The 15,460-nt window shown below is 41.1% G+C and overlaps 1 protein-coding gene across 1 annotated transcript in view; it reads left to right on the top strand.

Annotated features, from left to right (window-relative positions):
• LOC134095309 (protein kinase C-binding protein NELL1-like) overlaps positions 1-15,460 on the top strand; it is a 143,243-nt gene that overhangs the window by 20,364 nt on the left and 107,419 nt on the right. Inside the window, exon 4 of the mRNA XM_062548758.1 lies at positions 7,654-7,824. Coding sequence (XP_062404742.1) covers positions 7,654-7,824 — 171 coding nt within the window. The remainder of the gene's footprint in view (positions 1-7,653; positions 7,825-15,460) is intronic.

Here is a 15,460-nt window from a genome sequence, read left to right on the forward strand (position 1 = left end):
AAGAAACAAACTAGGTTCTTCTGAGGTTCTGAAACCACTGTTTGGAATGTTTTATAACCTACTTTGTGTACAGTCTTTTTTTGTGTGTGTTTTCGCCCTAGATTACAGTTTCTCCACATTCCTTCCCAAATGGAGAATATCTCTAGTGTATTGGTTATCATCTATTCTGATTAATGAGCATGTTTTCACTGTGAACTGTCTGGTTTGTAGAGAGCTTTTCCCCATTATATTGCTTGAACAACATGGAAGTCTATGTTAACCTCTGTCTGGTTAATAGTTTAGGATGATGGTATTAGAATGATCATGGCAGTTGTAAGCCTTGTATTTAAAGTTAAACATATTTTTGCAAATTTAATGGGATGTTTTAGTAGCTTTGAATTCAAGCATGTTTTATACAGTTATGAGCCATACATGTCATAAACATACACTGAAACTTAAAACAGCATACATGTCAGTATTATTGATATGCAACATTATTAAATTATCATAAGATTGCAGTAAGCAATTATTTTTGTAAAGAGCATAACTAACCCAAATAAGTCAGTTCCCCCTGTCCCAATCAGGGAATAAACTCCCCAATTGTATGGGACTTGTGCTCCTTGGGAAAATGTTTTGTGGGACCAGGAATGAGGAAGTGCAAGCGGTCGATGTATGTACTGTATGTTTGTGTTTGCCTGTGAAATGAATAGATTAACAGCATGGATTGGGTAATGGAGCTGAATCACCAGGTGCCGCACTGTTCACAAAGATATTAGGAGGAAAAGGGGTAAACAACTAAATGTTTTGTGAATAGTGATCTCGCAGATTAATGAATGAAATCAAGAAAGTCGCTACAGGTTGGTGTATGTATAAGCGTGCATCTGGGTTGGTGTGTGTAGAATATTGTGCTAAAGATTCAAGATTCAAGATTCAGAAAGCTTTGTTGTCTAATATGTTGCCATGTTAGAACGTTTGTTTTGGTTGAAGGCAGAGTGTGTATGATGTGTCAGTAGCATGAGTTTTGTATGTGTATATATCATTGGGAATGAAGGATTTGTAGTGTAATGACTTTTTAGCCAGAGGCTCTCTGAACCTTCTTCCTGATGGTAATAGCTCAAAGCTTTGGTGTAGGGGTTGGGATGCATCCTAGATGATGAAGTTGGATTTTCTTTCCACTGCTTGTATATAAAGATCAGATGATCTTAGCCGCTTGCCTGGCTATCCTAGCCAGCTTTCTCTTGCATTTGTTTGGTAGGAAGCTGCACCAAGATGTGATGTTGAAAACGATGACAGTCTCTCTCCATGACTTGTATACTCTAGATAGAATGTCCTATCTCTCTTCAAATCCTTTAAGCTTTCTGAGGAGATACATGCACTGTTGAGCCTTTTTGGAAATTGTGTCAACACATGCAGGATGAAGTTGAGATGGCGGTCAATCAAAGCACCAAGGACAAGGTAGCCTGCTTGAAACGTTCAACCTGTTTCTCTACTTGCCCTTCCAATCTCAATGATGTGGATAGTGAATGAGGAATATCAAGCAGTTGGTCCTTATAGCAAAACTGTTCCTTGTAGTCGGCAGGCCAACACCAGGAAATGTGCTTAGAAAACACTTTTGATGGCATTTTTTGTTAAAAGTTGGCAACCATGCTAGAAGTTATTAGAGGGCTCTGAGTTTCCAGAATCCAGCGGTTGCCAAAATCATATTCATAATTTAAGGTCAAATTTGAAGGTCAAAAGGTCAAAAACAATGCATTTTATGGTTTGTCTATTTGGGGGGCTCTATTTTCATAGCATTCTTTTTAAAAAGTTGGCAACCATGCTAGAAGTTATCAGTAGGGTCTGAGGTTCCAGAATCCAGTGGTTGCCAAAGTCATATTTAGAATTTAAGGTCAAATTTGAAGGTCAAAAGCTCAAAAACAATAATAAATGTTATGGATTGTCTTTTTGGGGACCTCTTTTTTTCATGACATTCTTTTTTAAATGTTGGCAACCATGCTAGAAGTTAACAGTAGGGTCTGAGGTTCCAGAATCCAGTGGTTGCCAAAATCATATTCATAATTTAAGGTCAAATTTGAAGGTCAGAACCTCAAAAACAATACATACATGTTATGGTTTGTCTTTTTGGGGACCTCTTTTTTTCATGCCATTCTTTTTTTTTAAATGTTGGCAACCATGCTAGAAGTTAACAGTAGGGTCTGAGGTTCTAGGATCCAGTGGTTGCCAAAATCATATTTAGAATTTAAGGTCACATTTGAAGGTCAAAAGCTCAAAAACAATAAATAAATGTTATGGTTCGTCTTTTTGGGGACCTGTTTTTTTTAATGGCATTCTTTTTAAATGTTGCCAACCATGCTAGAACAGTGGGGTCTCAGGTTCCAGATGGTACTTGCCACAATGATAGGTTAATGTGAAAAGAATTTAGATTTTAACACTCACATCAGAAGCGACCAGGTCGCCGGGCTCACTGAAGAAGAGTCAACATGAGTCCGCTTCAACATGAATTTGTTTTATCCACTCATGACTTTATATTGGGATGTTTGATTTAGCTTATCATAGAGCGGCTCTGGCCTGTCTGCCTGGGGTTTTCGAAAATATGTACATTCCAATTGGTTTTCGCCGAGCTACATCATAGTTCATTAGCATATTCAGACTTTTAACTTTTTCGATCTGGTCACCCAATTCGTTTCGCTTTATCATTTTGTTTTATGTGAGGCACATTGAGCTCCCCTGTATGAAATGCACTATATCAATAAAACTTGCCTTGCCACCGAATTTGCTATGGCCACCCTATTTGCAGAGAAATAATGACTTTCGTCACTCTGGTTGCTTCTGATGTGAACACACGGTTAGGTGATATTAGTTACATAAAACAATCTTCAGTTTTGCGGATGACAAGAAATAATGACATCATTAGGAAATAAAAACCGAGAGTAGAGACTGTATTGCACACTTTCCACGTGGAATTATTCATGGTCTACAGGCAAACCATGAGGAGGCTGACACACGCATCATCCTACATATGCTGGAAGTAATTAATGCTGGGTACGAGAACATCATTGTGAAGTGCCATGATACATATCTCCTCCTTCTGCCTCTTCACTTCACTAGGGACCAAATCTGCAAGGTGTGGATGATGAGTGGGACTTCCAAGGAATATGAGTGCTACCCAGTCCACCTTATCAATGAGAACTACCTCGAGTAGTTGTGGATAATGTACTCGGCTTCCATGCCCTAACAGGTTGCGATACTGTCTCCTCATTTGCTGGACATGAGTATTTGCAACACCCAGAGCTGTTACATGGTGTTGGTTGGGATGGGCCTCAAGGTGACGTTGAGGAGTTTTTGTGCCATCTGTACAAAGCACCATGAACATCTTTGGGTATTGACACGGCTAGACATGACTTGTTTCAGAAAGGCAAAAAGGCAATGGAAATGTTACCTCCAACAAGTGATGCATTGTCATTGCATCTTGCATGTGCAAAGCACCAGGCAAAGGTATGGATGCAATCTGACAAGGTAGATGTTATGGCCTGGTCAGATTACACGATATCAGCCCGATTTTGGCCATTTGTCGTGACCGACAAGTTTACAGCGTCGTATCCGATTTCAAATGATCGGGCACGACATCAAACACTGAGGGAATCTTATAATGTGACATGCTTCACGACTTGCGATTTGTCAATCACAACGTTCTAAAACAGCCCGACCAAAAGACTGGCTTGTCAGAAATTTGACGGGAGTCGTATTGACGCAACCGATGCTTTCGGTGTATGTGGCCAGACCCAACTGATAACTTCAGACCCTATTGATAACTTCTAGCATGGTTGCCAACTTTTTAAAAAGAATGCCATGAAAATAAAGCCCCCAAAAAGACTAACCATAAAATCTATTGTTTTTGACCTTTTGACCTTCAAATTTGACCTTGAATTATAAATATGATTTTGGCAACCACTGGACTCTGGAACCTCAGACCCTACTAATAACTTCTAGCATGGTTGCCAACTTTTTTAAAAGGATGTCAAGAAAATAGAGCCCCCCAAAAAAGACTAATCATGAAATCTATTGTTTTCGACCTTTTGACCTTCAAATTTGACCTTAAATTATGAAAATGATTTTGGCAACCACTGGATTCTGGAACCTCAGGCCCTATTAATAACTTCTAGCATGGCTGCCAACTTTTTAAAAAGGATGTCATGAAAATAGAGCCCCCCAAAAAGACGAACCATGAAAACTATTGTTTTGGACCTTTTGACCTTCAAATTTGACCTTAAATTACAAATATGATTTTGGCAACCACTGGATTCTGGAACCTCAAACCCTACTAATAACTTCTAGCATGGTTGCCAACTTTTAAAAAGGATGTCATGAAAATAGAGCCCCCCCAAAAGACAAACCGTGAAAATCTATTGTTTTCGACCTTTTGACCTTGAAATTTGACCTTAAATTACAAATATGATTTTGGCAACCACTGGATTCTGGAACCTCAGACTCTACTAATAACTTCTAGCATGGTTGCCAACTTTTAACAAAAAATGCCATCAAAAGTTTTTTTTAGGGTCTTGGCCTGCCGACTATTGGTCTTGTTGAAGTTCCAGTGAGCTTCTCTTGAACCAAAGTAGCCTACCATTGTATTGACATGCTGCTTGGAAGTGGACAGGGAGTCATCATCAGTGAGGTTGGCCACTTAGTCCATGTCATCCTTATGCTTAAATAAAATTTTGCCTGTCAACTTTTAATCTATTTTAAGCAGATATGAGACTACCAAACTCATCAACTAATGAGATAATGAATTAATCTTGACAGACTCCTGCGGCCCTAACACCTGGGTCAAACCCTAAATTAGTTAGTGTCTGACTGACACTCACATGGTGATATGGTAAATAATGCATGGCAATGTATTTGGGATTCAGACTGTACAGACACATGATCTCGTTACCGTCAACACATCAAAGCCAAGATGTAGGTTACCTTCCATGAGAAAAGCAAACTGCGCATTGACCCAAATTAGGCATTGATCTGTCCATACAGCTACCTGAGATGCAGTGCATGTTATTGACTTATTGTCCAGGTATGGAATTTGTGATGGGCAGCTCCATTCTTTGCTGCTACCACAGGAGACTACCATTACAGTGTGCCTTGTGGAGCACGCCACTGTTATGACTACAGCAAGATGTCCACATTGTATTGAATCGCACACATTCTACCCTCTGGCACATTGCTATTATTGTTATTCTGTAGGTTTCACAGTGTGAGCCTCGTGTCGAGTCGCGGCTGCGCGGGGACCTCGGCCTCTTTTATCGGCGGCCTCTGGTGACTCGGGAGAACAAAGGGTGCTTCCTGCTCCCGCTACATTTTGTAGCTCCGTAGCTCCGCTCGGCTCGGCTCTGGTCTCCCAGGAGCGAGCAGAGGTGCCTTCTGATGATCCGCCTCAAACGCACAGCCGCCACTCGCCGCAACCCGTGCAGAGGTGTGAGGACTTCACAGGGGCCGGGAGACTACAAAGACAGACACGGGGCGTTTTTTCTTTTTTTCTGATGTCTGTCGCCCTCTCTGCTCTACACGTTCTCCGTTTGCCGTCAGTGTCATTCTTTCCCTCCAGGCATGTGACACGTTCATTCCCCAGTGAAACTAGTTTTGCTGTCTCGCACCAGAGCAAAGTCTGTGAATTTTAGATGTTTCAGGTTGTGGGTACTGAGAGCGTATAATGAAACTGTTTCTGGAACGTGTCTGGAATTTGTTACACTAAATTGTAATTGAAGTAGTAATTGGGATACATGACCATGTGAACCTGAGTTTCATGGAATACCAACTGTAAATTGAGAATAATTTATCATCCCCTGTGCAGATTCTTATGAAAACATCCTGTTTATTGGAGAAAATTATTTCACTATCAACACAAAAGCCATGTCTGTTTGTGATTTGTGTATCCAAACTTAGACTCTAGAATTTTGGGAGTATAGCCTATCCTTGTTTCCATTCAGAGCTTGAATTAGAGTTATTAGCTTCAAAGTACCTGTACAAAAATGGTGCTATATAGAACCCAAAATGGTTCTATTGCATGCTTCATATATGGCTGCCCTAAATGGTTCTAAGGAACCTCTTCTTTAAAGCCTGCACGGTTCTGTATAGCACCCCAAGAGCCCTATTTGTAAGAGTCTAATTTAATGGCTGATGATGTCAGACGCTTTGCCTACTATCCCTGCTAATTTTTAGTGTTAATTGTTTAACATGAATGTAATCTTAGCACTGGAGGGTGCCTTTGTTACCATGGAAACTGTTGAAGAGAAGCAGGGGTCATTTTGTTAGGTGAAACGTTTAAATTGAGCTTCAGTCAACTCAACTTCACTCTGGGGGGTTGTTTACGAGCATAAGCAGAATCAGACTGCGTACAGTAAGAATGCTATAACATTGTTAATGAAAAAGGCACATTGAGTCTTTTTTGTCAAATAAAAATGAGATGAAGATAGGTGACATTTTGCTTTTTCCGTGATGCATAAATCACTCAAGCCATGAAATGACCGTTGATGAAATTTGTGGTTCCAAAAACCTTTTGTTTAAAAGGAATTGTCCTTATAAGACATTTTGGTGATGTTCCCAGAAGTCCTCACCTGATGCCTCTCCATCCATTTGAACCAAGGCAGTCATGGCAAATTACAATGCCATTTTTCAGCGAGCCGTCCACTGCTATGTGTCTCTCCGCAGGCTGAGGCTCCTCATGCGGTGGCACCCTTGTCCTCCCAGAGTGATTAAAAAAAGATTGATATTCGGAAGCCTCGGCACAGCTGTGCTGCTATTCTCGGCCATCCCAGCAGGAGTGAAAAAAGAGAGAGAGAAAGAAAGAAAGAGAGAGATTGAGAGAGAGAAAGAGAGAGAGAGAGTAAAGAAGCGCGGGGAGTTTGCCGCTGAGCGCATAGGATGGATGGTAGATGCCTGCTTGAGACATGCCTCTGTAGTGTGTGGTTGTAGTTCAGTCGAGCTGCCTCCCCTGACGCTGCTGCTCTGATGACCCTGTCCTCAGCGTGGCTTTCTGCAGCTACCAGAGCAAACGAAAGGCTCTTCATGGTGCGCGGCCCTTTGATATGCCTGCATGGCCTGCTTTTACTGTCGCCTCTACCGGCCAGGCAGCTTCTCTCATTGACATTGGGGTAATTATGTGAGAAACAGTTTCAGTTTTTCTTTTTTTTTTTCGGGTCAGTTCCTTTGGTTTGTGACTTCTTTGTATAAAGAGGAATATGACACAGATAAATGTTATTTTGTAAGGCTTTTCTTTTTCTGCTGTCATGTTCTCCTGCGCGATCATAAATATGGATGAGGGAGGCTTTGGAGGTGCACCAATACAGCATGATTGAGTGGTGGGCAAAATAAAATGCCATGCTCCTTTGTGCACGGCTCACTGGAATAGATTTTCTCTTTGCCTCTTAATTTCAATTGCACAGATCAGGATCATCACCAACAAAAACACACACACACACACACACGCACACACACACAAGCACACGCTACACACACGCACACACACACAGACACACACATACGCACACACCTACACACGCACACATACATGCACAAATGTGTGGACATTAAAAGCCTCTGTAATCTTTTACCACAGGAAACGCTGGATTCTCTTTGAAATCACTCACTCCCATGTCTGACTCTTTCTTTCTTCTCCCACAGCTACTTTGAGCTGGAGAGCAGTGGAGTGCGGGAGGAGATTCGCTACCACTACCGTTTCAAAGGGAAGCCACGCACCGAGACTTTCCCCTACCGACTGGCAGATGGGCAGTGGCACAAGATTGCCCTCTCCATTAGTGCCACCCACCTCCTGCTCCACGTCGACTGTAACAGGTAATGGTGCAGTCAATGTCTGAGTGAAGATGTCAAGTTCAAGTTTTAAGAAGTGTTGTTAGTGTGGTGAAAAAGATGAAAAATTCAAGTTTCAAAAAGTGTATTCAAGTTTTAACTATAACTTTCTAACTAAACACAAATCTTTACTTGAGCTGAGTGAATTTGACGTTGTCCTTCCTATTGCTTTGCTGATGCACAGTTGGGAAAAAAGAGCAAGTTGCAGGACTGATTGATTTGAGGCCAGAGGAAGATTAGTGATGGATGTTTTTCGCTGGCACTCATTGTGTGACCGCAGCAGAATTCCTAGGGTCATTTAGTTAATTGCAGTATTACTCTGAGTACATTGACCTGCATTTTCTATTAGTTTGTTTTTGTGTCAGTGGAAGGCTCACCGAAAAGGAATGTAGGATTGTTTAGTCGCAGAGTAGTTTTCTGTCAGAAAATGCTTTGATTTCCCAAAGTTTCTTTTACACAAAGAAATGTGAACTTTTATGTGCACATAATGTGCATCCTTTTGTCAAAAGCAACAACAGATTACAGTATAAATCTGGTATTCTATGCTTTGATATTTTGTGGAGATTTTCTTTTTGAATCTTGGATGTTTTTTATGCATGTAAACAGTCACTCTGCACTTTGCAACTTTGACCCAGGCTACAAGAATGCTGATAGCCGTTTTAATGAATACCGAGTCAGCCAGTAACTTGCTTTTTGAAAACAAGCCGTTCCCGTTTCCCAAGCTTGTTTCAAGCCACCCGTCAGGCTCTCATTTTTCATCTTTTGCACCCCCCCCCCCCCCCCCCCCCCCCCCCCTTAAATGCACCTTTGATGGAGGATCCCTGTGCTGGTGTCAATTGGTGGTACAAAATGGGGCACAAAGGGCTGGATTTGTGTTGGATCGCCTCCTCTGCCTGCCATTGAAGTGCCAGTGCAGGAGCAACAGTGATGTAAGCGCCGTAGCAGCACACCTCTATGGGTCGATAATCCCTCCCATGCTAAGCTGCTGCCGCCCGAGTCTTTTCAGGTGGAGTGACATAAGCCCTGACACAAAAGGGATGTGATATTTTGAGTGTTTCTCGGCTGCCGGCTTTATCAGCGGAGAAGCATGTGTCTCTGCGACTTGAGAAAACTGATTAGCCGTGTGGTGTTACTATGGAAAATATTTGTGTTCAGGATCATTTGCGTTTGTCAGGCACTGACAGCCCGCAGACGGTTTTAGTGCACTGCTGCACGGCTCATTTCTGTAGGTGTTTCTGAAAATACTGTGCTCGGTTTGAATGCTCACTCTCTCCCACTTAGATATTCAACCCACGTGTTAATTGATGCATGGGTTGAACTGGTCCAATGACATGAACCATCAATACTAACAGCATTAAGCAAGTTAGGAATGTTTAACATTTTTTATTTGTTTATGGTTGCAGCTAGTTAGCAGTTAGCACATAAGCAATCTAAACTTACTCTGTATTTTCCATGTCCCTATAGTTCAAAGCAGTTTTTCATTGTGAAAATGATATAATAGACATTTTATTATGCCCAGGACAACATAGAGATAGATTTGTATTTTGTTATTTCCCTAAATTAATTCAATAGATGCATGTGAGTGATGCATTATAGCTTGAGTGTTACCTTGAGTTACTTGAGTTCCATTATACAGTACATCCTCATATGCTATTCGTCTACAACTGCCCTCAATTGTTATTGTTATTTGATATCGTAGTTATGTTCTATTTATGTTATATTGTAAATTGTTTGGTATAGTTTTAGTAATAACAGTCTCTGGGGGTGCTGTGGCGCAGCAGGCCACAGTGCTCATACCATACTGTATACGGGTCCGAGTGCCCACGTGGACTCAGGTTCAAATCCAGCCTGCAGTCACATCCCACCCCATCTCTCTACCACTTGTTTCCTGTCTACCTCTTCAATGTCCTATAATAATGAAAGCAAAAAGGCCAAAAAATATGCTTAAATAATAGAATAAAATAACAGTCTCTAAGACTCCATGGCTATGTAGCATAAGCCTGAGCCTTTTTAGAGTATCAAAACAACTCTCATAACAGCAATGAAGTAGATATAACCTTGGAAAAACAACGGTATATTCAGTTTTATTGTGAACAATGGCTTTTTCTTCGACAAAGTGGACTTTTCTTTTCAAAGCAGAGTGAGCTTGCAGCTTACTTAAGCTGTTGTAGATATTTCAGACTCACATTGAAATGTATTGTGTATAGCCTGTAGGTTTGAATGAAATGTATGCTTCTTTAGACTAGGCTAGAGGTGGGAGGACCTGTATGTGTACAGTGTCTACATGTGTAAATGTCACATCCCAATTTTCCTGAGGTCAAGTATGTAAGGGATAATGTACTGTCTGCTGGTCAGTATTGGAAAATAAGTCCTTCAGGGAGGACAGGACTTGCAATGTCCTTCAGGGACTTCTTTTGCAATACCAACCAGCAAATTATACAGAAAAAAAACTTCTCAAATGTCTTTTTGAATTATTTTGTTACCATTCGATTTAGGAAATGCTGTCTTGACAATGATAGAGATGGAACTAACGACTGGGCTTTGGCCATAGCAACCATTTAAAACTAGTAATGGCAGGTACCGGCAGTTTCTTTTTTTTCTGTAAATGAGTCAATGTGTGGCGGAAAGAAATAGTTCTACAAACTAGACCATTTTAGCGTCCAAAAGGTGGGAATTGCATCAGCAAATGAACACAACACAAGTGTGGCAAGTTGGCAAGTTGGCAACATTGGTATAAAGAGGATAATGGATTCCACGGCATTTGGGTATCAGAAGTTAATGCACCAAGCATAGCGGCCACTCGACTTCACGTTGTGGCAGCATTGCCACCTTGAGTGAGCATCGTCCATTATCCCTTACATAATGAATAAAGAGTTTATACAGCTCTTAGGAATGCTGCGCAATGTTCCAATACTCTAATAGAGAGGTCAGATTTTTTATACTGCTGTTTGAGGAAACTTGCTCTGACATAAAATAGTCCTTTAGTTGAACATGACTTTTGACCACTGCCACTGGCACTATATGTCTTCATAATACCTAATTATTCCATTTCTATGAAGGACTATTTTATCTCAGTGAACCTTTCCAATCAAACAGCAGTGCAATTAAAACTCAGCCATTTATTTTATTGTTTCCGTAACTAACTGTATTAAATCCATGATAGTGTATATCCCCCCAGTCATTCCTGATAACAAATACCATCATGATGTAAGACCTCATATCTGCCTGTTAGGGTCCTGTTTGTCCTTTCAGGATATACTTTTTCAGCAATTTTGTCACATTCTGGAAACATTCAGGCCAGATTTTGTCTACGAGGGTCTTGAGACTGTACAGATCCCCATTAGTTGTATATTTGAGTATTAGTTTCGGAACTCAATGACACTCATAAACGTGCTCTATAATGTTGGCAAACATTGTAAATGTAAAAATGGCTGTCAGTTCACAATCCTGGGATTGAAAAAATGAGGTTGGAAAAAAAAGAGAAATGGTTGAATTGACATGGAATAGCCCTTTTATGATTTCATCATAATTAAGACTAAGTATGAACATTTAGTTAAGTGCATCATAATCCATCTGCTACAGATTTCAAAGCATCCAGTTACTTCGTCCACACACTTCTCTCGTTTTAGTGAAGCCACTTCAGAAACACTTATCACGTCCTCAGTATTATACACACACTCTCTCTCACGCTCTGTTTCTTTCACTCAGGGCTTTAGATTAAGTAAGCCTACCACAATCACTCTTTATACATATATACCCTTCCTTTTATGCTCGCTGAAGTTATTCGCAAATATGGATAAGTGAATTTACCTTAGAGAAAACTTGCATTTCTATTGACAGAGGGACAAAAGAAGATTATTCTGCAAATCCTCTTAAGACCCAGGTAGTCTCCCACGTGGATATTTATGAAAGTTAAAGTAAACAAACCCACACAGCCATGAGTTGGATCATTGTTTGTTTAATATGGTCTGGAATGCAATTATTGTAATTTTGGTGGATTTGTAATATATTTTATATTAAATATTATATAGAATAAATATGGTAATCTTATGCATATCTCATGCTGCAGGCTCTCTCATTACCTCAAAATCCAGCCATTGTGGGATTCAGTCCCTCCTCTCTCAGCTTCATGTCCAGATTTCATAATCCACTTATACGCCTTCTCTTTATTTGGACAGTCAAGATACTGTAGCTATCAAATTGTTTGGATCATGCGAATTATGTGACAAATTTTATGAACAAATGCATTTAAATGCAGCGTGGTAGGGGCAGTGTTCACTGTTCACTACTTGGACAATGCAAATGATGGTAGTGGCAGTTTACAATGACCTTGTCCTAGCTATACAAGAAAGAACACTTAAAGGGACACTTCACCGATTAACATTAAGCTTTGTATCTTAAAAAAACCAGTCATGTTTTTGAATGGTCGTGCATCATTCCCTCAGTTTGCCTTGAGATGGTAGAAATACGGATTTCAATGTTGGACTTTCTGCTTTCAATGATGTAAAAATCATCATTTTACATCATTGAAAGCAGGAAGTCCTATTCATGGGTTTAATTGAAATCCGTATTTCTCCCATCTCAAGGCAAACTGAGGGAATGATGCACGACCATCCAAAAACATGACTGGTTTTCTAAAGATACAAAGCTTAATGCTAATTGGTGAAGTGTCCTTTTAATTAAGACTGTTGGAGAGGCTTGCCAAGAGATTCTTTGCAACTGGCCAGGGCTACAATGTATACTTCTAACCAATATGAGCTTTGCCAATGGAAAAGAAAGATGAAGTTGAGATTGTTATGATATTGTTTCAGTACAGTATAACCTTTAGAAACATACAATTTAATAATCCCTGCAAGTAGAGGTCAGCTGCTCATTAATGAAAGACATTTCTTGTATCTTGGCAACCAGGAAGACATCACCATTGCTATTGTCTACCAATGGCACAAACAAGACTCTCCTATAGAAGATATATTGACCTACATGTATGCCTGACTATTTTACACCATTTCAACTTTTTTCAAAGTATAGTCAGTTTGAGTTGTTTATATTATTCAAATGCTAAAATGATGGTAATAGTGAATGCCATTTCGAAGATGCTTTTATCCAAGATGACAGAGCCTCTTAATAGGAGTCAAGTGCTTACCAGGCAGCTAGGCCATCTATTGCTCCACCACGCCCAGTTTAACGTCTTTCTGCATGTACAGTAGGCTATAAAATGTATGCAAAACATGGAGACATGAGATTTCTTACAGGATTGCTCACTAAAACTGAGTTACGAGATATGCATGCTGTGTTTTCTCCATTGTCAGCAAGAATCTCAGGTATAACAAATCAGATAGACAGATAGTATGTCTCAGACTATCAAATGTTTGACTCCAACACGTAAATTATGGGCACAGTACTGACATCCCTGTTTAACCTTTAATATACTCTGCGGTTGTTAAATGTCATGTATCATTATTCAAAAGAACAGTTTAAACATGTCCATCTCTACAATCTTCATCATCAGAACACTCCCACACATAATTACAGTAAGTGTAAATGCATTACCATTGTCATTGGAAGCACCAAATGCAGAGTTGGCATTGGATAGCACGTACTTTGAGGGCGATACTTGTCAATGCACTCTAAATGAGCTCAAATGACTGTTTTGCATTGGAAACAGCCTCTAATGTTCATTTGTCTAGTCCCACGCTCTCCTAGTAATCACTGTTTTACTGAAGCTCCAGCTCGCCTTTGTGTCTGTATTGGCTCTGCAGGTCTGAACCTTGAGCCTTTGCCGCCCAGTGAAGTCGTGTGTGGGCGTTCCGAGGCGCTGAGCAGTGATTCTGGCGACGATAGAATATTGTGGAAATAGAATGCATGGCGGCGGCGGCGCGCTAATCTGGCATTCTCATGCTGATTGCGGCGTGCGGAGCCGGAGCCGGAGCCGGAGCATGGTGGTGCTCCACAGTTTGGGGCCGTGGGCCTGCAGCGGAGGAGGAACAGTGGCGGTGGTGGGTGACGTGACGTGCAGGCTGTGCTTAAGCCTCCAACGCCCTGATGGCTTGGTGCACGCTTTTGATCATCCCTCTGCTCGCACAAAGACCCATTTCTGATCTGTCTTAGAGCCAAGCATTGAGTAAAAGTTCTGGGGGATGAAAAGTGACAGAGATTTTTTGGAGTGCTTAACAATATCTAAAATTTCCAGAATTATATAACACCGCAAGCTTGTCCTCCCCCTCATTGGTCTATTGGGTGCTTGTTTGAACCAGTTTTTACTGAAATGTACTCGTACAACTTATTAATACGCTGTGTGTGTGTGTGTGCGTGTGCGTGTGCGTGTGCGTGTGCGTGTGCGTGTGCGCATGTGCATGTGTGTGTACTGTTAGGTCAGCAAGTGTACAGCCATTTCCCTGTGTATTTGTGATCTGTTGTGAGCATCTTGATAAGGCACACCCAGCTCTGTGTCAAATGGTTATCTCCCAGTTCAGCCTCAAGTTCCCATTCCCTGGGCATCCGTGGGAATCACCCAGCATTGTAGTCAAATATGCATATGCAGTTCATTAGAGTAATAGCATTTGCTATGCCTGTCACATTCATTGCCAGTTGTAGCAGGCACTTACACAGGAGCTCACTAACAAAGGCCTCTGTGGAAGGGGAGCTGAGCTGCAGGCTAACAACATATATGGAAGAAAATCAACCGGGTGCCCTATTTAACCCAAATATAACCCCTTGAATTGCTTTGCATTGCCTGGGAGGCAGACATGTCTTTTTTGGGGGGTGATTGTTTTGCCCATAAACAATGGGCAAATGGAACAATAATATAACAAAAAGCAGTGACTGTGTATCTGTCTGGAGGGAAAGAGGAACTTCTTTCTCACATTGATGTGTTTCCCTCAGGGGTCTTTTTAAGTGGGCTCACAACAGTCATTTGTTTGAATTTTCCCCTTGTGTAACTACTAGATTTGTCTCCTACTGTGCTGTACAATAGGTTGTGTGCAATTTCTCTTGTCCAATGTCAGTGTACAAATCCCAGTAACAACTTTAGCTTGCATATTATGACAATGAATTTCAAGAATGTTATCAAACCACTACTACTTGGTTTATATAAAATGCTCTGTATAGCCTTACATAACACCTTTATAGGCAGTGTTTCAAACTTAAATATTTGGCAGTTGCCTGTGTCTTTATTCATGAGTGAACGGCATGAGTGTTTAGACTCATCTGTTTAGTGCAACTCTGTCTTTTTGTTTTTACATGAGCATTCCGTGGGAATGTTGGTGTTTAAATCCAATCCTATCACCTGTGTTTTAATGGAGAAATTGATCTGCAATTCAAATGAGCCGTCTGAGTCACAGGCCTTTGCTCTCCACACTCCCTCGTGTCCTCGTCCAAAAAAAAAATCCTCCTCACGCCTCTGAGTCAGTCTCCTCGGCGCAGTCCTCCTCTCTAGTGGGAGGTAAATGGACGAGGCAGCCTCACTTGAACTGTGAGACACTCTGTGCACAGTTCGTGTACATAAGAGGCTGTTTAGAATAATCAATTCGGGCACTTGGCTGATGGATGGGGATGGTGGTGGTGTGTGTGGCTGGTAGTGGTGGTGGTCGTGGTGGGCAGATGTGTGAGAGAGCATACAGGC

The sequence above is a fragment of the Sardina pilchardus genome, chromosome 11 (assembly GCF_963854185.1).
Source record: "Sardina pilchardus chromosome 11, fSarPil1.1, whole genome shotgun sequence".
NCBI lineage: Eukaryota > Metazoa > Chordata > Actinopteri > Clupeiformes > Clupeidae > Sardina > Sardina pilchardus.